The sequence below is a fragment of the Thamnophis sirtalis genome, unplaced genomic scaffold, assembly GCF_051295495.1.
Source record: "Thamnophis sirtalis isolate CommonGarterSnake01/CBP01778 unplaced genomic scaffold, rThaSir2_p1.2 scaffold_3, whole genome shotgun sequence".
Taxonomy (NCBI): domain Eukaryota; kingdom Metazoa; phylum Chordata; class Lepidosauria; order Squamata; family Natricidae; genus Thamnophis; species Thamnophis sirtalis.
In genome coordinates, this window is record NW_028261383.1 from 31,668,249 (window position 1) to 31,690,627 (window position 22,379).

At 44.3% G+C, this 22,379-nt stretch overlaps 1 protein-coding gene across 2 annotated transcripts in view; it reads left to right on the forward strand.

Annotated features, from left to right (window-relative positions):
- Positions 1 to 21,681, forward strand: part of DDR1 (discoidin domain receptor tyrosine kinase 1) — a 79,896-nt gene extending 58,215 nt beyond the window's left edge. The window contains exons 12-18 of one of the 2 annotated variants that reach the window (XM_087708529.1): positions 5,160 to 5,270; positions 5,709 to 5,947; positions 7,573 to 7,700; positions 10,427 to 10,627; positions 12,261 to 12,495; positions 13,639 to 13,788; positions 17,123 to 21,681. In XM_087708529.1, coding sequence (XP_087564655.1) covers positions 5,160 to 5,270; positions 5,709 to 5,947; positions 7,573 to 7,700; positions 10,427 to 10,627; positions 12,261 to 12,495; positions 13,639 to 13,788; positions 17,123 to 17,263 — 1,205 coding nt within the window. In that variant the 3' untranslated portion in view covers positions 17,264 to 21,681. The remainder of the gene's footprint in view (positions 1 to 5,159; positions 5,271 to 5,708; positions 5,948 to 7,572; positions 7,701 to 10,426; positions 10,628 to 12,260; positions 12,496 to 13,638; positions 13,789 to 17,122) is intronic. The other variant, XM_087708530.1, reaches the window with a different exon arrangement.
- The last annotated feature ends 698 nt before the right edge of the window (positions 21,682 to 22,379 follow it).

A 22,379-nucleotide genomic window follows, 5' to 3' on the forward strand; every position in this document is an offset into this window, starting at 1 on the left:
TGCCAGGCTGATCTCTGCAGAACTTGGCAAGGAGTCTCAGAGAGTCACGAACCAATTAAACGAACTAATTGTCTCCTACAAACTCCACTCCCCCTTTGTTCCTCTTTTATTTCCTCTGGGAGGGGCCATTCATCATCCACCTGTGGCCTCTTTTAAGCACAGCCTATTCTAAATGTTTCTCTTTTAATTGTAATTTAATTTTTTTTTAAAAATTGTTCTTTCTGGTTTCCTCTAGTGTTCAAACTTCAAAGTTTCATCCTAACCAAGTTTTTAAAAAAGAGAATTCAAGACAAACCCAATCAATCAATGGCCTTCTCATGGCAAGAATTCTTATAATTAATTCCAAAATCTTATTTCAAATCCATCAGAACCATTGGTATGTTTGTAATTTTCCAAAATCAAAATTCTAATCTCCTTTTTGGTATTGTTTTTTTTTTTAAAAAGATCTTAAACTTGTATTTAAAATTTCTCTGGTTCAGCATTGAAGGGAACTTGCTCCGTGCTGTAAAACATGTAGATTAAAAGGTTACTTAATAGGTACAAATTCACAATTTCCAAAATGGATTAGAAAAGAAGTATTCAAATCCAGTGTTATTTTGAAGGTGTTGATGATCATTTGAACAGGATGGCTATTTCCTAGTTTCACAGAGTGCTAAACCTATGGAAACCGCTTTCTTTCTATCTCCATGCGAGGAGCAGTTGTAAAGGATACTTATGGGTGATCTCAAGTCTTCTCCTTGTCTGGAGAGTAATTATAAAAAGAGCTGGTAAGCTCCACTTTTAATGAACCCATCTTCAGTTCACCATTTCTTTCCCCCAAATCCCTATTGTTGTGCATTTAGTGTGAATGTGTGTGAGTGTGTGTGTTTGTATTCCCTTGCTTGTATCAAAAATACCAAAAGTAGGCTTTTGTTATAAACTGCAAGCTGTGAATTGAGAATCAAGAAAGGGGGAAAAATGGTAAAGGTAAAGGTTCCCCTCACAAATATGTGCTAGTCGTTCCTGACTCTAGAGGGCGCTGCTCATTTCTGTTTCAAAGCCGAAGAGCCAGGGCTGTCCGAAGACATCTCCATGGTCATGTGTCCAGCATGACTAAATGCCAAAGGCACACAGAACATTGTTACCTTCCCACCAAAGGTGGTTTCTATTTTTCTACTTGCATTTTTACATGCTTTCAAACTGCTAGGTTGGCAGAAACTGGGATAAGTAACGGAAGCTCACTCCATTAGGCAGAGCTAGGGATTTGAACCGCTGAACTGCCGACCTTTCTGATCGACAAGCTCAGCATCTTAACCATTGAGCTAAGACTGAGCAAAATTTCTAGCAAAACGAGTTATAATCTGCTCCCAAATTATGCTGATTTATGGCCTGCTTTTTCAGTACTTTTTGTTTTTAATGTAAAAGAAACTGCAAATGGAGAGCTAACACTCAAGAAAAGAAAGCTTGATTTCTTCCTGATGTGCTTAATGTCAGCGTTCCAAATATCATCCAGTATTGTTCAAGGCATAACTTTCATCAAAGTTCCAATTTAATAAGACAGACATGTTGGTACATCTGTGGAAACCTGAATCTGAAAGCTTCCTGGGTTTCCATCCAGTTGAACCTTCATGATCCTGTCCCCACACCCACAAGTCCATCACATGGTCCAATCTTCCTTTGCCCATGCTGGCATTTCCACCCATCTAGTTCCGGTCAGGTGCAGAGGTGCGGAGACAAAGGATGACCTTGGGCTTCTAGAAAGGAATGATTTATTTTGACAACAACACATTTTGCTCCTTACTATTCCCCCTCCCAATTCCCCACTAATGAAACAGCATAGTAAAAAAAGAGTGTGTGTGTGTGTGGCAGGCCAAAGATCGTAAAAGGAATATGACTGCAGGCTGGCACTTAGTTTCTAAAGGCAAGGCGGTATCTCCGTACCTTTTTTCCTTGAATGAAAACAGTAATGCGATGCCATCTATTGTCTGACATGGAAAAATTTCAGGAATTATTATTTTTTAATTCTTTGAAGCAAGTAGGCTTGCTTAAATTTGAATCGAGAATGCAGGAAGTAAGGGAGAAAATTAAAAATGACAGGTAGTCCTCAACTTTCAACCATTCGTTTAGCGACAGCTCATTACGATGATGTTGGAAAAAGTCCTTGCACTTAAGACCGTCGCATCACTCTCATGGTGACACGGTTGTAACTCAGGTGCTTGGCAACTGGCTCACTTTTACAACCACCTGCAGGGTCTCGCGGTCATGTGATTGCAACCTTTGGAATAACCGTTGCACGCTTACGACCACTGTAACAGCCATGTATTTTTTTAATGACCGTTGTAAAAATGGTCATAAAGTCAGGTCCTACTTGACTTACAACTGCAGCAATTTAGGGTAGAAATTCCAGTCCCAATAGTGGTCAAGGACTACCTGTAGAAGATCAAATCTGACTTCTGGCAGTGGATGGAGTCCTTTTTCCACCACATTTCATGAACAATGTGTTTTCCCCCCCCCACTCCATTTCATATTGTATTTCTCAGCCCAAAACAGAGGCCTTCTCTGATTTGGTAGTTATTCCAGAGGTGGCATTCAGCAGGTTCTGATCAGTTCTGGACAACTGGTAGTGGAAATTTTGGAGAACTGGTAAATACCACATCTGGCTGGCCCCGCCCCCATCTATTCTCTGCCTCCCAAGTCCCAGCTGATGGGAGGGAATGGGGATTTTGCAGTAACCTTCCCCTGCCACGCCCACCAAGCCACACCCACAGAACCAGTAGTAAAAAAAGTTTGAATCCCACCACTGAGTTATTCCCATGGTTTAGGTAGATGGTGAGATGGTCAATCTTGCGGCTCCTAAAGCTTGTGGGTCCTACTTTTTCATGCTACTGAAGAAGATTCCACTTGATACTTTATATGAGGAAGAGAACCCAGCAGATAATTTCTCCAAAACATTTCTCCTTAGCTTCATGCATATTATTATATTTTTTTTGTGAGGGAACTTTCAGCCATTTCTTTCTGGAATCTAGAGTCTGCCAAGAAACAGTGGTATTATTTCAGTTGCCCTTGATGTGAAGAAGGTTTTAATTCTTTCTCCTGGAGGTCCTTGAGTCACTTTATGGTTCGCTTTCCAATGGTTTGAAAGATGTGGAGACTCTAGAAAGAGTGCAGAGAAGAGCAACAAAGATGATTAGGGGACTGGAGACTAAAACTTATGAAGAATGGTTGCAGGAACTGGGTATGTCTAGTTTAATGAGAAGAAGGACTAGAGGAAACATGATAGCACTGTTCCAATATCTCAGGGGTTGCCACAAAGAAGAGGGAGTCAAACTATTCTCCAAGGCACCTGAGGGTAGAACAAGAAGCAATGGGTGGAAGCTAATCAAGGAGAGAAGCAACCTAGAATTGAGGAGAAATTTCCTGACAGTTAGAACAATTAATTAGTGGAACAACTTGCCTCCAGAAGTTGTGAATGTTGGAAGACTTCCAACACTGGAAGTCTTTAAGAAGATATTGGATATCCATTTGTCTGAAGTGGTGTAGGGTTTCCTGCCTAAGCAGGGGGTTGGACTAGAAGACCTCCAAGGTCCCTTCCAACTCTGTTATTCTAAATACTAGAGTTTACATGCAAATGTTCTAGGTTCAACACTCCATGATTTCCTCTTGAAAGTGTTTGAGGTTTGAGATCTTTTTGGAAAAGAAAGATCCATATCTGAAACTTTGGAAAGTTCTGGAGAATGTACAGGTAACCCTCAAATTATGACCATTTAGTGACTATTTGAAGTTACAACAGGACTGGGAAAAATGATTTACCACAGAATCTCAGGCTTATACACTGCAGTGTCACTTCAAACTCTGCTATTGTGTTCTATTCTGTTCTATTCTGTTCTATTCTGTTCTGTTCTGTTCTATTCTGTTCTATTCTATTTTATTCTATTTGATGGAGGAAAAGTGGGGAAGGAAGAGGAACAGGAGTTTTAAGTTCTGGGATAGGTTGTCTCAGCTTTGCTGCCTCTAGATGTTTTTGACTGGAATATCCATTATCCTGAGGTGGGGTACTGGGGCCGTGTATCTTGGTACGTCTGGACAGATTGAGAAAGACCAGCCTTGGTTGACTCCTTTGAAGAAGGCCAAAGCAGGTGTGATGGGATGTGCAGCTAGAAAAGGAGTGGGGGGATTCTTAGCAAGGACACAAGAGTTTCCCATGGAGGAGGGGACCCATTTTAGAAAAAGACCTAAATAAGCGATTGCTCAGTCCTGAACTGGATAAGGGAAGGAGGAAAAAGTTGAGGGTAACCACACCATAGAACAGGGATCTCCAACTTTTAAGACTTGTGTACTGGCTGAGGAATTCTGGGAGTTGAGTCCACAAATCTTAAAGTCACTAAGGTTGGACACTCCTGTTCTATAATCTCCCAGATATAGGTTAGAAAGTTACAGATAATCCTCGGCTTATGACCAGAGTTAGGGCCAGAACTTCTTTCGCTAAGTGAGGTGGTTGTTAAAGTAGCTGTGCCTGAGTTTATGACCTTTTTTTGGCCGCTGCTGTTAAGCAAATCACTGCATTTGTTAAACAAATCAAGCAGTTGTTAAGTGAATCTGACTTCCCCTATTGAGTTTGCTTGTCAAAGCCAGCTGGGAAGCCACAAATAGCGATCACATGATTGCTGCAACTGTCACGAATATGTGCCCATGGATATGTTGCGATGGTCATAAGTGCGGGGACCAGTTGTAAGACACATTTTTTTTAAGTGCTGCTGAAACCGTGAACAGTTGTACGTCGAGGATTCCCTGTGGAGCTTTAGTCTGGCAAGATTCTGTCTGTTGGGCATAAGCAAATAAAGAACTGGACTCGATTGGCCGTCACTGGCCACCTTTGGGCTTAGGGTTACCGTCAGGTCTGGAAATGTAAGGATTCTGGGTCACTTCCTTCTGTCCAGCGATACTAATGATGGCTGGTTCCCATCATTAAGCCGCATGTCATTTGGTGTCTGCGTCTCTTGCTACCTTGTTTGGGATGTGAAGTTTAAAAGAGGGGAATCCCTAAAGTGCTGCCTGTTTTCTGCGTCACGCCTTACCTTTCGTATCAATCTCTCCATCCGTCTGTCCGTTCCTCATCCGTCCGTTTGTCCTCTCCCCCCTCCCCACCCCCCTCCCTCCCTCCCTCCCCCTTCTCCCGACAGCTCTGCTGCTCAGCAACCCGGCTTACCATCTCCTCCTGGCCACCTATGCCCAGCCAATGGGAAGGCCTGCTTTCCCGCCACCCAGCCAGGTTAAGCCAATCAACACCAATGGTAAGGAGGGCGCTGAGCTTGTGCGGTGCGGCTGGGAACCCCGGGGTGACCTCACTCCCTGCTCAGAACATCCTGCCTTCTGCGGTTCCTCTCCCGCCTGCCAGGGGGTGCTGTCTGTCCGTCTGTCTCCCTCTCTCTTTCTTCGCCATGTCTGTCCCCCCCCCCCCCCCCGTACATCTCCTCCTTGTCGGCCCTGTGCATGGCTAACATCACCTTCCGCTTTGCAGGTTTCTGCGATGTTGCAGCTTCTGGAGTGGGGGAGGGAGAATGGGGATGGAGCAGGATGTTACATCTGGACTCCTTGTGTCCAAAGCAGAGCTCCGGATGGCTCTGATGGCTGCTGGGTGCCTAGGAGTCGCAGGGGTTGGGCAAATCCTCCAGGTTATTTTCTCCCCCTCTGAAGGGATTCTTCTTTTGTCTTTCTTTCTTCTTCTGCAGCATGTGGGATTGACTACATGGAACCAGAACTGGCTGCCAGCCAGCCAAGTTTCCAGAACAACGTGCCACATTACGCCGAAGCCGACATCATCAACCTGCAGGGAGTGACTGGGGGGAACACATATGCTGTCCCGGCTGTTGCGGTGGATGCCCTTGCCGGCAAGGACATGGCAGTAGGCGAATTTCCCCGGGAACGGCTGATCTTCAAGGAGAAGTTGGGCGAAGGACAGTTTGGAGAGGTAGGCCCAGTTCAGCCTGCGACAGAGGTTGGACTATGCATGAGGAAAAGTAAGACACAGATGCTTGAAAACTGGTCCCTATTTATGACGGTCACAGAGTCTCGGGGTCACGTGATCCCCCTTTCGTGACCACCTGACAAGCAAAGTTGATGGGGAAGCCGGATTCACTTAACAACTGCGTTACTAATGTAACAACTGCAGTGATTCACTGTAAGGTCCTGCCCCTCCTCCCCATTCAAGAAAGCACAAACTCTCGAAATAGCAGCGTTTCAAAAGGAAACTTTTATTGAAAGGGAGTGATTGCAAGACAAAAGCCAAGCAGGCTCTAAGTCCCCTGAGGCAATTCCATTAGGATAAAGGCGTTAGAAGGCCCCTCCCCTCAGTCCGAGGTTGAATGAGCCAATCCGCAGGTGCGAAGATGTTTTGCAAACGGTCGTCCTGGGAAAGAGATAAGGAACTGTTCCCAGGCGCTTCTCTCCGGAGGCTTCAGAACTGAGGCAAAACAGATGGCCCTCCCCCCTTACCAGGGGTGAAATTCAGCGGGTTCTGACAGGTTCTGGAGAACCGGTAGCGGAAATTTTGAGTAGTTTGGAGAACCGGCAAATACCACCTCTGGCTGGCACCAGAGTGGGGAGGGAATGGAGATTTTGCACTATCCTTCCCCTGCCACGCCCACCAAGCCACGCCCACAGAACTGGTAGTAACAAAAATTGAATTTCACCACTGCCCCTTACATATTCCCCAAAGGTAAATCAAAGCACAGGGCAGATAGAAGTCAGAGCTGGGATTATAAACTAAGGCAGTGATAGTGAACCTTTTCAGCACCAAGTGGCTGGAATGTGAGATGGAAGCCCAAAGACCAGCTGGCCACCGTGCACATTTACACAGCCAGCTGGTCTTCGGGTTTCCGGCGTGCGGGAAGATGGAAACCAGAAGAGCAGCTGGTGGCGGTGCTTAAGCCCACAGAGAGGGCTTTCCGTGCCACCTCTGGCACTCGTGCCATAGGTTTGCCATCATGGAACTAAGAGATTACAGCAGTGTTTCTCAACCTTGGCCACTTGAAGATGTCTGGACTTCAACTCCCAGAATTCCCCAGCCAGCTGGGGAATTCTGGGAGTTGAAGTCCAGACATCTTCAAGTGGCCAAGGTTGAGAAACACTGGATTACAGGATATGTAATAAACAGGAAGAGGGCAATAAGTGAATAAATGATCCAGGATCCTCTCCTCACGGAAATGGCAGTGTCATGATAGGGATTTGACATTCACTTAACAAAATGGGGCAAGAAAAGTCATTAAACGGGACAACAACTCAACAGATTTCTCACTTAGCAACATAAATTCTGGGCTCCATTGTGGTCATAGGTCGAGGGCTACATGCATTACATTCCATCATGGTGCCACATGTTAGAAAGAAATGCGTGGTAGATGGATTTTGGCCAATGGAAGCCTTTCCTCCAACATTCGTGTTCGCTGACTGGGGAATTATGGGAGTTGAAGTTCACACGCCTTTAAGTTGCCAAGGTTGAGAGCAAGGCCATACTGCATTCACTGTGCCATTATTTCCTGTGTCCTTCATGATTCCATAATGGCTCCCTGTTCCCCCCCCCCCTTCTCTCCTGGAAAGGTCCACCTGTGTGAAGTGGAGAACCCACAAGATCTGCCAAGTTTGGAGTTCCCTTTCAATGTGCGCAAAGGGCGCCCCCTGTTGGTTGCTGTGAAGATTCTACGCTCGGATGCCACCAAGAATGCCAGGTGTGTGCCTTGAGGATGGAAATAAAAATATGCATTGTGAAAGCACAGCCCATTATATACATTTTTTCAACCTGACCAAGAGCTGCGGTGGCACAGTGGTTAGAATGCAGTACTGCAGGCTACTTCTGCTGGCTGCCTGCAGTTTGAATTTCACCAGGCGGAAGGTTGACTCAGCCTTCCATCCTTCCGAGGTAGGTAAAACGAGGACCCAATTTGTTGGAGGCGATATGCTGACTCTATAAGCTGCTTACAGGGGTCTATAGAGAGAGCCGAGGTGGCGCAGTGGTTAGGGTGCAGTACTGCAGGCCACTTCAGCTGACTCTTATCTGCAGTTCGGCTGTTCTAATCTCACCGGCTCAAGGTTGACTCAGCCTTCCATCCTTCCGAGGTGGGTGAAATGAGGACCCAGACTGTGGGGGCGATATGCTGACTCTGTAAACCGCTTAGAGAGGGCTGAAAGCCCTATGAAGCGGTATATAAGTCTAACTGCTATTGTTATTGCTATAAAAGCACTATGAAGCGATATAGAAGTCTATATGCTATTGCTATTCTTCAGCATCCTGGACACCTTTCTGATGTGTGGATTTTAACGCCAGAAGTCCTAACAATGGTCAAGGTCTGGGCTGTTTTAAAAATTAGACCTCCTTAATCTGTTTGACCATTGCTAGGACTTCTGGGGTTGAAACCCACACTTCAGAAAGGTGTTCAGGTTCAGGAATGGTAAGTTAGCCCATGTTTTCCTAACCCGATTCACTCCAGATTACGTTGACATAAATGTCCATAATAGAATGTTCTCAGCCTTGATTCACAATATTGCATTTACCTGTTTTAAATGTCGTGTTAGCCTTAACTTTTTCCCCATCCATCTCAATGGAATTTGTTTGTGGCTGCTGACTTTAAGGAAGTAGAAACCCTCTCTACATTAAATTTGAGCTCCCCATTTATTTATCTGCTCAAGATTTCTCATAGAGGCTTTACCTGGGAGGTAATTTGAAAGGGGTTTGTTGCCACAAAGGCAGTGTTCTGTCAGATAAATTCCCTTAGATGAACTTTTAGAGCCGAGGTGGCGCAGTGGTTAGAGTGGAGTACCGCAGGCTACTTCAGCTGACTGCTAGCTGCAGTGTGGCAGTTCAAATCTCACCGGCTCAGGGTTGACTTAGCCTTTCATCCTTTCTGAGGTGGGTAAAATGAGGACCCAGATGGTTGGGGCCCTAGGCTGACTCTGTAAAAACCATTTAGGGAGGGCTGTAAAAGCACTATGAAGCGGTATACAAGTCCAAGTGCTATTGCTTTTATACCGATCCTAAATTCAGCTTTCATTACTGAAATTCCTACTTCAATACCGGTAGTCCATCACTTACGACCATTTGTTTAGTTCAAAGTTATGATTGCACTGAAAAAGTGACTTACGACTGGTGCTCACACATTTATGACTGGGATGATGTCCCAATCATGTGACCGTCACAGGCAGTCACATGATTGTGACTCGGGTGCTTGGCAACCAGCAGATATTTACAACAGTTGCAGGTGTCCTAGGGTCACACAATCGCCATTGGTGAACTTCCTAGCTATCCTTTGAGGAATCTACCTGCCTTGGAGTTTTCCTTGCTATGGATCTATTAGTTGGAATCCTGACAGAGAGTCTAACAGGCAAATGGGGGGAGAGGGATTCGCTTGATGTGTGGTTTGCTAACCATTGCAGCAAAAGTGTTGTAAACTTGGGTGCTCAGCAACTACACATTGCTTAGTGTAGTTACCACAACATCCGAATTGTCATCATAAGGTGAGGACTGCCTGTATACGTATATCAGGGAGTGCTAGAGATTGTCAGGAAGCTGGGAAATGAATGGAAGAAAGCAATAAGAGACAGCGTAGGAGGAACCTGATAACAGCTTATTTCACAAAAAGGAGCTTAGTCCAAGCGTAGAGAAGTTGGGAGAAAGCATTTCAAAACATTCAGATAGACTCTGCCTTAATAGCTTCACTATAAATGGAAGGAAAGGGAAGAAGAGGACCATCGGAAGCAAAGGGGATGGACTTAGTTAAAGTGGTATTGGGTGCATGATAACAACACCTGGATAACCAGGTTAGGGGTCGATCATTACCGAGAAAATCTATTTTTGTGGTTGCTAAGAGTGGTGGCTTAGTGGCTAAGACGCTGAGCTTGTCGATCAGAAGGTCGGCAGTTCGATGGCTCGAATCCCTAGCGCCGCGTAATGGAGTGAGCTCCCTTTACTTGTCTCACCTTCTGACAACTTAGCAGTTATAAAGCACGTAAAAATGCAAGTAGAAAAATAGGAACCACCTTTGGTGGGAAGGTAACAGTGTTCCGTGTACCTTTGGCATTTAGTCATGCCGGCCACATTACCATGGAGACGTCTTTGGACAGACCTGGCTCTTTGGCTTTGAAAAGGAGATGAGCACCTCCCCCTAGAATCGGGAACAACAGCACATGTGCAAGGGGAACCTTTACCTTTATCTAAGAGTTGACACCAATTTGACGGCACATAATCAATATGTTTACATTCACAGGAAGACTGTATTGTGCCCTGTTACAAATTGCCAAGGTGCTTTGGTGGCAAAAATGAGGGGATTTTGGATGGTTGAGGAAAAAAAAAAACCGGGAACAAATTAAATCATCTGACACCCCCCCCCCCAAGATGTCCTCTTTTGACACCTGTCAACTACCTTCCTCATCTTCTTGTCCCTGTCTTTTGTCCACACAGGAATGATTTCCTGAAGGAGGTGAAGATCATGTCTCGCCTGAAGGACCCTAACATTGTGAGATTGCTGGGTGTGTGTGTGCGGGACGATCCACTGTGTATGATCACAGAGTACATGGAGAATGGGGACCTCAACCAGTTCCTGAGTGGACATGAGCTGGAAGACAAGCTGGGTGGCAGCCCCAATGGGAGACCAACCATCAGGTATCTATTCCAAATTTCTGAAATCAAAGTCCAGCAAGGAACTGATATAGATTTGGGAGGAAGTATTGACAATCCGGTTCTGTAGACTCGGCATCACAATTTTCATACGTGAATACCATCACGGTATCCCCTTTTAGGTTAAACTATGTACGGCAGAGAGAAATGAAGTGAGAAGTAGTAAGTCAAAGAAAGCAAATGCATATGACAAGAACAAAACTGGCTTTTAATCAATGTCATTCACAGTATCTCTCCCTATCTGTCTCTCCTTCTAATTCATCTCTGTTTTGGCCCCACTCTTACACTGCTTCATACATTGCTGCTACCTAGGATTGAACGCACAGCCTCCCGATTCTGAGGTGGGAATTCTGCCTCTAAGCCACTGCACCACTCATACAGTCTCCCTAATATTCACTGCAAATTATTTGCATTCTCATGCACTGTCTGCATGCCTGGTTAGGATGTTGGGTTGACGAGCAGCAAACCCACATTTGAGATCCGAGCGTTGCCGTGGGATGGAGTGAGCTCCTGTCCTTTGCTCCAGCTCCTGCCACCCTAGCAGTTCAAAAGCGTGCATTCGCAAGTAGATAGATAAGTTCCACTTTGGTGGGCACATTAATGGGGACATGAAAGGAGCCCTAACTAGGCATCAGTCTTGGGCAATGATGACGTCACTGGCTAATCCTTTCAACCCAGAAGCCCCTGGGTGCTTCCAACATGAATATGATACGATTGTCTGCATACAAAAATACAGGTAGTCACATCTGAAACTCAATACGTTTCTCAACGTTCCAACTGGGAAGCAAACTTTATACATTTATTTATGAATAGCCATTCATCTCACAAAATGTGAAATATGTCGGTTAAACATTGTCTTACTACTTAAACTGGAGTCCTTTCCTAAGCATCCCATTTATTTTCCTGCATATTTTCCCTTTATAATCTGCTGTTCTTACATACTGAGCAGCAGATTTTTCAGACAATGTATTGTAGTCTACAATTCAGGCATAATTTAATTTAATTTAATAATTTAATTTAATAATTTAATTTAATAATTTAATTTAATAATTTAATTTAATAATTTAATATAATTTAATTTAATTATTTAATTTAATTATTTAATTTAATTTAATTTATTTAATTTATTTAATTTAATTTATTTAATTTATTTTATTTATTTTATTTATTTTATTTATTTAATTATTTATTTAATTATTTATTTAATTATTTATTTAATTAATTTAATTTAATTATTTAATTTATTTAATTTTTAATAATTTAAATATTAATTTAATTTATTTTTAAATTTAATTTAATTTAATTACCTATTCACCCATGGCGACTCAAGGTGGCTTACAGAATATATAACCACATTTAAAACAATAAAGCTAATACAACGAATCAAATCAATTAATATACTAAAATCACTCCCTACTCTGGCAGCAACTAGCTCAGCCTGACCTCAGCTCTTGCCTTTTTCCTTTTACATTTTTTTTCTTTTCATGATGACAGTGGTGAGGCTCTGCCTCCCCTGACTGCACGTCCCTGCTACCTGTATTTGCTCTTGTAGGGAGGCAGAGAGTGAGATACTCCTTTTCTAAATTAACATTCCGGCCATCTTTTCTTCCTTCCTCAGCTATCCCACTCTGGTCCATTTAGGGGCTCAGATAGCCTCTGGGATGGCGTTCCTTGCCTCCCTCAATTTTGTGCACCGGGACTTGGCAACCCGAAACTGCCTGGTGGGTGAAGGCTTCACCATCAAGATTGCAGACTTCGGCATGAGCCGGAACCTCTATGCCGGAGATTATTACCGCATCCAGGGCCGAGCCGTGCTCCCGATCCGCTGGATGGCTTGGGAGTGCATTCTAATGGTGAGTGTGTGAAGTGACGAGCTTTTTTAAAACATTGCTTAGATATTATAAAAAAAAAATTGTATATATGTCTCGGCTTGTCTAGGTCGGCTTTACAAAGGAACATTCAAGAGCAGAACCAAGAAAAGAAATAGATAAATCTAAAAGGACAGCTTTCTGAAGTCAAGCACTGTCTTTTATAATAAAGGACAAATGGTCCCTGTAGGAATAAGAGGAAGAGGAAGAAATAATAACCAGACTTGCAATGTTTATCTTATTATAGCTTATCTCAGTGATGGCTAACCTTTTTGTTGTTGCATGCTGAAAGTGTGTGTGCACTCCCCCCTGCACACTCCGCCCCCCAAGCATGCGGACGGAACCCCCCCACACCCCGATTTGGGCCTAGTAGGCCTCTCTGCATCCTCCTGGGAGCAACCACGGGCTGCAGGGGGGCTGCGCCACTGCCCTGCTGCCCATTTTGGGTCTAGTAGGCCTTCCTGCAGCCTCCTGGGAGCAAGTATGGGCTGCATGCGTGTCTCCCACATACGCCCGGCCCCAGCGCATGCACGGTAGAGACCCAAAAACCACCTGGGAGGTGGGAGGTGTGCGCGCATGCGCAATGGAACTGAGTTGGAGTGACGGCTTGTATGCTCTGCGTGCCACCTGTTCGCCATGAGGGGAATATCTTAATACAGTTATAGTCTTCCTGTAGAGTTAAGAACTGGTTAGGTCAGGGATAGTCAACTTTTTTATACCTACCGCCCACTTTTGTATCTCTGTTAGTAGTAAAATTTTCTAACTGCCCACCCAGTTCCACAGTAATGGTGATTTATAAAGTAGGGAAGTCAATTAAATTTAAAAAAGGAAAGTGCTTCAGTATCGGACAAAACCCCTACTGCCCATCATGAAAGCTGGAACGCCCACAAGTGGGCGGTAGGGACCAGGTTGACTACCACTGGGTTAGGTCTTCCAGGGGGGAAAAAAACCCCACAGTACTTTCAGTCCCTATGAGTGGTGGAAGCTGTTGCAATGTTTTTTTACTTGGGATTTTATATTTGTGATTTGTTTTTTCTGGCTTCCCCTGACCAGAGCCCTCAAGGTTGAATCATGTTGTAAAACTGGTTTTAATCAATCCAGGGATGACATTTTTTTCCCTCCCCTCAGGGTAAGTTCACCATGGCCAGCGACGTTTGGGCCTTTGGTGTTACGCTGTGGGAAATCCTCATGCTGTGCCAGGAACAGCCATACAGCCAGCTGACGGATGAAGCTGTAATCGAGAACGCGGGCGAGTTTTTTCGACATCAGGGCAAACAGGTAAACAATGGGACTGTTTAACAACATGCCTAGTATACAAAGTTTATATAATACATTAGACTAGGACTCATGCGCGTACATGGATAGGCAGTTCTCAGCTTACGACTACAATTGAGCCCAAAATTTAGGTTGCTAAGTGAGAAATTTGTTAAGCGAGTTTCGCCCCATTTTACGACTTTCCTTGACACATTCGTTAGGTGAATCACTGCAGTTCTTAAATTAGTCACATGGTTATTAAGTGAACCTGGCTTCCCCGTTGACTTTGCTTGGCGGAAGTTTAAAAAAGGGGATTACATGAACCCCGAGATACTGAAACCGTCACAAATGTGAATCAGGTGTCAAGCATCACAAAACCATGGGGACGCTGCAACGGTCCTAAGTGTGAAAAACAGTCATAAGTCACTTTTTTCAGTGCCGTTGTACCTTTGAACGGTCACTAAGTGAACTGTTGTAAGTTTAGGACTACTTGTGTCTGGACAGTGCATGGATTATTATGTTGTGGGAAACTCAAGTCACTCTTTCAGCATGCTTTGTGAACCAGTCTGTAATGTTAAGTTATCCTGCGATTTCAATAAAGGAGAATATTTGTAGCTCAGGATTGAAATGTGGGATCCTTGATGCTCTCTGAGCTTTTTTGCTTGCTTGAAGTTGTCTCATTACCCAACTAGGTAATATCATGAACCACTCCCACCGATGGAGCAATTCCCTTGTATTTAAACAAAGAGCAAGCCTCACTCCCTTCTAGTGCTGATGATGTTACCTAGATGGGTAATGAAACGTCTCCAAGAAAACTACCAAGCTCAGGGAGCACCAAGGACCCCAAATTGTACCGTTATTTATTTATCTGAGCACTGTATTCCAATTGAAAACACGGCTGTTGTGTTACCTTAACCTAAATATAGATGTTCTGACCTAGGCTTCCCAAGATCATGACGTCCCGATAAAACCCCTTTTATTTAGGTTAAAGGGAATTCCTCTCCAGCAAAGTCCCGGGAAATAGTCTTTCATGAGATTTCACAACTACAGACATTTATCGGGCTTAGAGAGCTGCCAGGCCGATATTTTCCAAATGCCACTCTGTAGCAGACAATACTTGGCAAGAAGTCAGGAACAGATCTTCACCCTCATGAACTGAACTAATTGTCTCCTGCAAACTCCCCTCCCCTTTCGCTCCCCTTTTATTCCCTATGGGAGGGGCCATTCACCATCCACCTGTGCCTTTAATCCCAAGTCGGCCCGTGTTCCTTAGCTGTTCCCTTCTCCCGTGGCACGACAAAACCGCGGTCCACTAAAGCGCGCCCGATTAAAGCGCGTACCTGACGTCATCAGCAGCACGACAAATATGACCGCGGAGAAAAAAGGGCGCTTTAAAAAGCGCTTTTAAAGCAAGCCGATTCACGTTAAGGTAAGGGTTAGGTTTAGGGTTAGGGTTAGGGTTAGGTTAAGGGTTAGGTTTAGGGTTAGGTTAAGCGTTAGGGTTAGGGTTAGGGTTAGGTTTAGGGTTAGCGTTAGGTTTAGCGTTAGGTTTAGCGTTAGGTTTAGCGTTAGGTTTAGCGTTAGGTTTAGCGTTAGGTTAAGAGTTAGGTTTAGGGTTAGGTTTAGGGTTAGGTTAAGGGTTAGGGTTAGGGTTAGGGTTAGGTTTCGGGGGATTAGGTTTAGGTTTACGCGTTAATTTTAGCTTTACCGCTCACAGCGTGCTTTTTTCGTCGCACTGTGATGACGTCAGGTACGCGGTTTCGTCGAGCGCGTTTTAGTCGACCGCGGTTTTGTAGTGGAACCCCCTTCTCCTGGCAGCTCTGTGCATGCGCACATCGGGAACAGGCTCCAGCTGTTCTTCTGCCCCACTGATCTCCAACTCCGAAGGCAGCTGATAACTGTCATCCCTGGCCCCCTCTCTGCCTCCGATGCCGAGCCCTAATCAGAGCCTTTCCCGGACTCCAGGACTGGCCCATGTTCCTCCCTAACCTTCTCACTGTCTGAGTCTGCCACCAGCTCCACTGGCCACTAGAGGGCCACAATAATAGCATGCTTTATGAACTTAGGCACTGTTTAGTACAACCTCTGCAGAAGGCTCTTCATTGTGATGAGGGGTAGACATCATAATTTTAAAAGGTGCCATGCATAATTTGAAACTTGTCAAACTCAAAGCAGAGCACTCGCTGTTACTTAACCTCAGGTTTTCCTGCGTGCTTGAAATTGCAGTGAAAGTCGACAGCAATAGACTTCTCCAGATTCCACATCAGGATATCACATCATTTAAGGCAGAAATGTTTCCATCAGCTGACCCCCTGCCTTTTTCAATCCTGGACCGCACTCCAAATGTGAACAGGAAACCGTTGGCCTACCCTTCCCCCCCCCAAAACACAAAGCTTGCATTTGATTTAATTTAAAATGAATTAAAATCCGGGGAGGGATCTTAAAGCTTGTGGTTTGGAATTGCACACACTGTGTGTCTAGCTTAGGGTTTGATGTGGCACTTAGAAACAGGTCATATGTGATTTCCTGTCTTCACCACGTAGAGAATAAAGTTTGCTGGTTCCATATTAAACAGATTTGTTTCTTGCCTATTCTACTTCGATGGAGACAGGAATAGGAATAGTGGTAGCAAAAGCAGTTAGACTTCTATACCGCCTCACTGTACTTTAGAACATTCTCTGAGCAGTTTACGATGTCAGTGTATTGCCCCCAATGATCTGGGTCCTCGTTTATCGACTTTGGAAGGATGGAAGGCTGAGTCAACCTCGAGCCCCATCAGGATCAAACTCTTCACTGTGGGCAGAGTTTGCCTTCAATATTGCATTCTAACCACTGCGCCACCAAGACCTTGAGTCCAGGCGTGAAATCAACGTACCTTCGCTACCGGTTTGCAAATGTGAGCACGCGCGCACCTCCGTGCATGTATGCATGCACCTCTGTGCATGCGCAGGACCTTCCGCACATGCGCAGAGTGTCAAAAATGGGATATGATGACATCCAGGCAGGTGGGCAGAGCCTGCTACCGAGTGCGCCTGCAAAGGTAAGTAGAACCAGGGGATCTGCTGTTCCAGGCGATTAAGATTAGCTAGAAAGCGGGAAAATTGATTATTCTAGCTAATATAAATTGCATGTCACAGTTGATTGTCGGAAATACTGGTTCACCTGAACCAGTAGAATTTTTTTTGCTACTGGTTTGGGTAAACCAGTAGCATTTTTACTACCAGTTCAGGTGAACTGGTCTGAATGGATAGCATTTCACCCCTGCTTGAGTCTTTTGAGCTTTAAGAAAATCCAGGCTTTGTCTTGGGCCTGCTCACCTCAGGGCCATATCACACCGTCTCTTTTCCTCCATCCTCAGGTTTATCTCTGCCGTCCGCCCACCTGCCCCTTGGCCGTCTATGAGATGATGTTGAGATGCTGGGCACGAGAGGCCAAGGACCGCCCATCCTTTCAACACCTGCACTGCTTCCTGGCTGAGGATGCCCTCAATATGGTGTGAACCCAAGCTAGCACCGGCCCTCGGAGGCTGTGTTAAGAAGTTGGACAGCACCATAGAGACTGCTGGAGACCGGATGTGGCTCAGAGGCCATCGTGCTCCAGAGCATTTTTGTGGGACATCTGGTTGTTCACTCTGGCCCAGCCTTTGCTCGTCCAAATCTCACCATCCACCTTCCAAGTTGTGGTTCTCTTTCTCGACTGGTTTTCTTTTGGGCTCTGGTCATCTCTAACTAACTTATTTCGTCACATGATCCAAAATTGTTATTCTGAAATTCTTACCAGGTGGTTTGTTTTCCACTCTGTTAACTCCTATTTCTCCTCGTCCTAAACCAGTCTGTTTCAGCTTTAAACCAACTGGGTGCCTTCCTGCTGTGGGTAGAAACTACAATTCTCAGTTGTTGTTTTTTTTAGTATTTATCAACCACAGAATAAGCAACTATGTGTCTGTCCCATATTGCGCCAAGAACATTTGCAGCAAAGGACAGTTGTAAGTCCGAAACATCTGGAGAACCTGAGATTGTCTGTAGCCAGAGACCATGTTGGCTAGAAAGTCTTAGTTCCTGTCTTAACACATCTGGGCGACATCCAAGCAAGGAAGTTGCTCTGTCAAATGTAGCCCTATTCATTCTGCCATAATCTGAAGAAATATTTTATTACGTGTTCTTCCAAATGTTTCATTCTAGGTCTTTCTTCTGTCCTTTGATCTCCAGGTTTTGAGGATGAGCTAAGGAAGCAGGGTTAGTGGCTAAGGTATTTACTCTGTTTTCCTTCCTTCAGCAGCAAACCGGGCACATGTTCTGATTGGGCTAATCATGTCCTTCACTCAACGTTAGCAACTCTGTCAGCAGGTCTCCTACAGAGGACTGTCAACACAAAATACCTGGGTCCCCAATTTCATAGTCAGACCCATTCCCAAGTAGCCCTGGATTTCAGCCCCTCATTGAGAACACGAGGAGAGGATATTCACGTTGGCTTGCTTAGCAGGAGTCTGTCAGGACGGCTGCAGTAAAATGCGTAAAAGTTTTGAACAATTCAAGCACAGTACAATATGTGCATTGTGCTACTTTGAATACTAACACTCCTCCCCCCCCCACCATAACCTCCAATTCTTTCCTTTGACACTCCAGAGAAATTGTGGGGGAGCACTCTTCCCACCCCCCCACCCCACTCCCTGGTCCTTCACACACTCCTTTAGCTTGCCAAATTAGATTTGGGGGGCTTGAATGCGCTTTAATGGGATTCTAACAGAAATATTACACTGGATTGATAAGCAAAGTTGGGGTGACTGTTCCATTCATTGTTGAAAGCTTTCCTTCCGTCCATCCATCCATCCATCCATCCATCCATGTTATTTCAAACTGAACTGAACATATATCTTTTGTGGTTAAAGCCTGTGTAACATGGTGTGCAAAGCTCTCTACAGATCTTACATAAAAGCGATTGGTGGGGGCTTGGATGAGAACATGGAAGTTGTAATCTATCAGAACTGGGGAGGCATAATGTTAAGCAAGGCTACCCTTGCACTGTAATTCACTAGCATTGAGGGAAGGGGGTGTGGACTGGATTTCATTTTCTCCCTTGCATGATGGAGGCGAACTCCATTAACCTTGGAGAACTCAGTAGTGTTCCACTGTTTGTGTGTGATGTCTTTCTCCAGAAAGTCTCTCTCTCTCTGTTTGTGTCTCTCTGTGTCTCTCTTGTCTCTCTCTGTCTCTTGGTCTCTCTCTGCCTTTCTGCCTCTTTGTCTATGTCTTTGTTTCCCCCCCTCCCACTTTTTTGCTGTATTTTTTGTCTCTCTCTCTCCTTTTCTGAGAAAGTCTGCATGTGTCAAAGGGAATACTTTGGTCCTTTGACTGACTCCATCTGAGGGGTGCTGCATTTTGAGCTTGTAGATTCATGGACTAACACTGGCAAAATAACTGGGACCATCCGGTCCAAGCACACTGGGATTAATTAAGCACTGGATGTTTGGAGAAGCTGGAAGAAAGAAGTGGCTTCAAAGATACTTCACGAATCCACGGTTGGCCAAGAGATACCTGCTCCTCGCTGTTCTCAAGAGCAGGCAAGAAAAAGAGGAAGGAGCCGAGATTGGACGGATCTGATATGGCACCAACCGGACTTTTGGGCTGGATGTGTTCATGGACTGAACCGCAACATAGAATTGATGCTGGTTCCTCGTAAGGACCAGTCTTGCCATTCCACATCCTCCAGATCATCCCAAAATGATGGGGACTTGGCCCTGTTCTTTGTACACTTGTGTTGTTTTCTTTTTTTCCTGGAGACTTGAGGTGACCTGATTGTAGATACTGTACTGTATAAAAGGGTGGTTGGAAAAATGCACTTTTCCAAACTAAAGAGAAGAGTCAGGAAATCAGTGTCTGAGTTTTTGTTTTCTCCTGTGATTCCATGATAAAGATGCCACTCCAAAAGTGCCCTGGAAGTTAGCCATGGCATCCGGGCACATTCCTAGCTGCCATCTGCGTTGGATCACACAGGCAACTTCTGATAGGCAACCTAATATGCAATAAATACCTTGGTGGAAAGGAGACAAAGGGACAAAACGGCTTTCTTTTTAGGCTCCAACACAATGTTGTTTAATGTCTTAAGCAATAAATAGATTTTGTTAAGTAATTAATTCATCAAACCTCTTTCAAATTGTATAAAGTTGTAGAAATGGGAATTCCTAATGTCTTCAACATGTCCTAAAATAATGAGAGCTTTCTATGCTTTTGGGATGCAGTAACTCAGTGGTTAAGACGCTGAGCTTGTCGATGAGAAAGGTCAGTAGTTTGGCGGTTCAAATCCCCAGTGCTGCGTAACAGAGTGAGCTCCTGTTACTTGTCCCAGCTTCTGCCAACCTAGTAGTTCGAAAGCATGTAAAAATGCAAGTAGAAAAATAGGGACCACCTTTGGTGGGAAGGTAACAGCGTTCCGTGCGCCTTCGGTGTTTAGTTATGCCAGCTACAAGACCACGGAGACGTCTTTGGACAATGCTGGCTCTTTGGCTTTGAAACAGAGATGATCACCACCCCCTAGAGTCTGGAACGACTAGCACCTACGTGTGAGGGGAACCTTTACCTTTATGCTTTTGGAGGCATCCTTTATCAGAAGAAAACCCCCAAGATAAAACATGGGATAACAACTTGTTGAACCTGGTCCTTCAGAAGTTACCGCTGTGCAGCTCAGTCTTACATGTTTTTGCTTAGAGCAGGGGTGTCAAACTTGCATTGTCATGTGATGTATCACAACTTCCCCTCCCCTTCGCTAAACTGGGGGTGGGCGTGGCCAGCGCAATGCGAATCCAGCCTGCAGGCTGCAAGTTTGACACTCCTGGCTTAGAGGCTCCCTTAAGATTTGTAGGGTTCGTTGACAACTCAGATTGTATAGAACGTCCAATTCTGTTAAATTGATTGCGTCCAGTTTTATGCAATCGAAAGAAATTCTAACACGGAAAACCAATGACAGGGTTCACGCACAGTAGTAACCCAGGCTTGTTTTAATCATGGTTTGTTTGATTGTCTGGATGCTCATGTTGCAAGCTGTAAACCATGACTTATAAGCCACAGTGGCTTGGTATGTAAAACATGCGTATTAAAAACAAACGGGACTGTTGTTTTATGAGATTGTCAGAATGTGTAAAAGATTGTGTGATGGTATTCTTTAGCAGACATATTGAATAGATTACCATATTTGGGCTGTAAAAATCTAGAGAACTAGTAGATGCAGCAAGCAGTAGGTTTCATGTACCTCTTTGCGTCCTCCTACTGTTCATCTGGATCTTTTGGCAGTCCAGAGATGATCGCCCTGCCCATTTGTGAAACCTGTGCAAAAGAGGGTGCAGTGTGATGCACTTCTGAAATTTAGTTCTTGTGTTTTTTTCAAATATGTACAAAACCAGAAAAGCTTTTCCGTACATAGAATGATTCCCTGGAATCAGCGTGCAAAGGGATGTGTGCTACGGTTATATTCCTATTCTCTCAGGAGGAATTACCACAAAGCTGAATGTTTTTTTCCCCAAGAAATTGTACATAGGATTGTAGCTTTAACATGGCTAACTGTCGCTTGATGGGGGTAAGCTAATATTTCAAGTATTTTCAATTGTTTGAAATTTACTCATCTTAATTAGATGTATATTTCTGTTTGAAAATGTTTCAGTGGTACAGTGTGCCAATAACTGCTTCTCTCTTATTTTTGGGGTTGTTTCATCATCTCTCCATTTATCCTGTCAAATGTCTTTTCTGTGTTTTCCTGGGAATACTTGTAGCTGTTTCTTTATGTGTATCGGGATGTGTATATATTTGAAGAGCAGAAAAAAAAATAGATTTTTTTACATTAATATATAGAAGTTTGGGGGTTCGTTTGTTTTTAGTTCCTTTCCATTTATGTGGTGAAATAAAACGCTTTGCATTTTGTATACTACCACAGTTGGTCTGTGAAAGTCAGCCTTTCTACTCACAGAAAAGAGAATCAAATTGGACTGGAGGATGTGCAAAAAAATAATCCTTGAAAAGAACCCATATCAATTTGAATGTAGCTGTATAGTGATATAAATGCAAGGGTTAGGAAATGTCAGAATAGAGGTATAGCAATAGCAATAGCAGTTCGACTTATATACCGCTTCATAGGGCTTTCAGCCCTCTCTAAGCGGTTTACAGAGTCAGCATATCGCCCCCACAGTCTGGGTCCTCATTTCACCCACCTCGGAAGGATGGAAGGCTGAGTCAACCCTGAGCCGGTGAGATTAGAACCTCTGAACTGCAGATAACAGTCAGCTGAAGTGGCCTGCAGTACTGCACCCTAACCACTGTGCCACCTCGGCTCATACAGCTAGTAGTCACAAAATGAATGGCCATTAAGCGAGGACTACCTGTATAGCTATATACTTAAATTTCCCAGCCCTTAAATAGAACATTTACGGCACAAAGCAGTTCATATGATCATCTCTATGCAAAACACACACACACACACACACCCTGCTCAGCTCTAGTATGATTTTATTAGATTTTGACTTGGGGTAACATGGGGACCTACCCAGGCAATTGTGGCTTCTTCAGCAAATTGCAGTTTAACAACCATCAACTTACAATACTTTTGCATGACTATGCCACATTATTTTC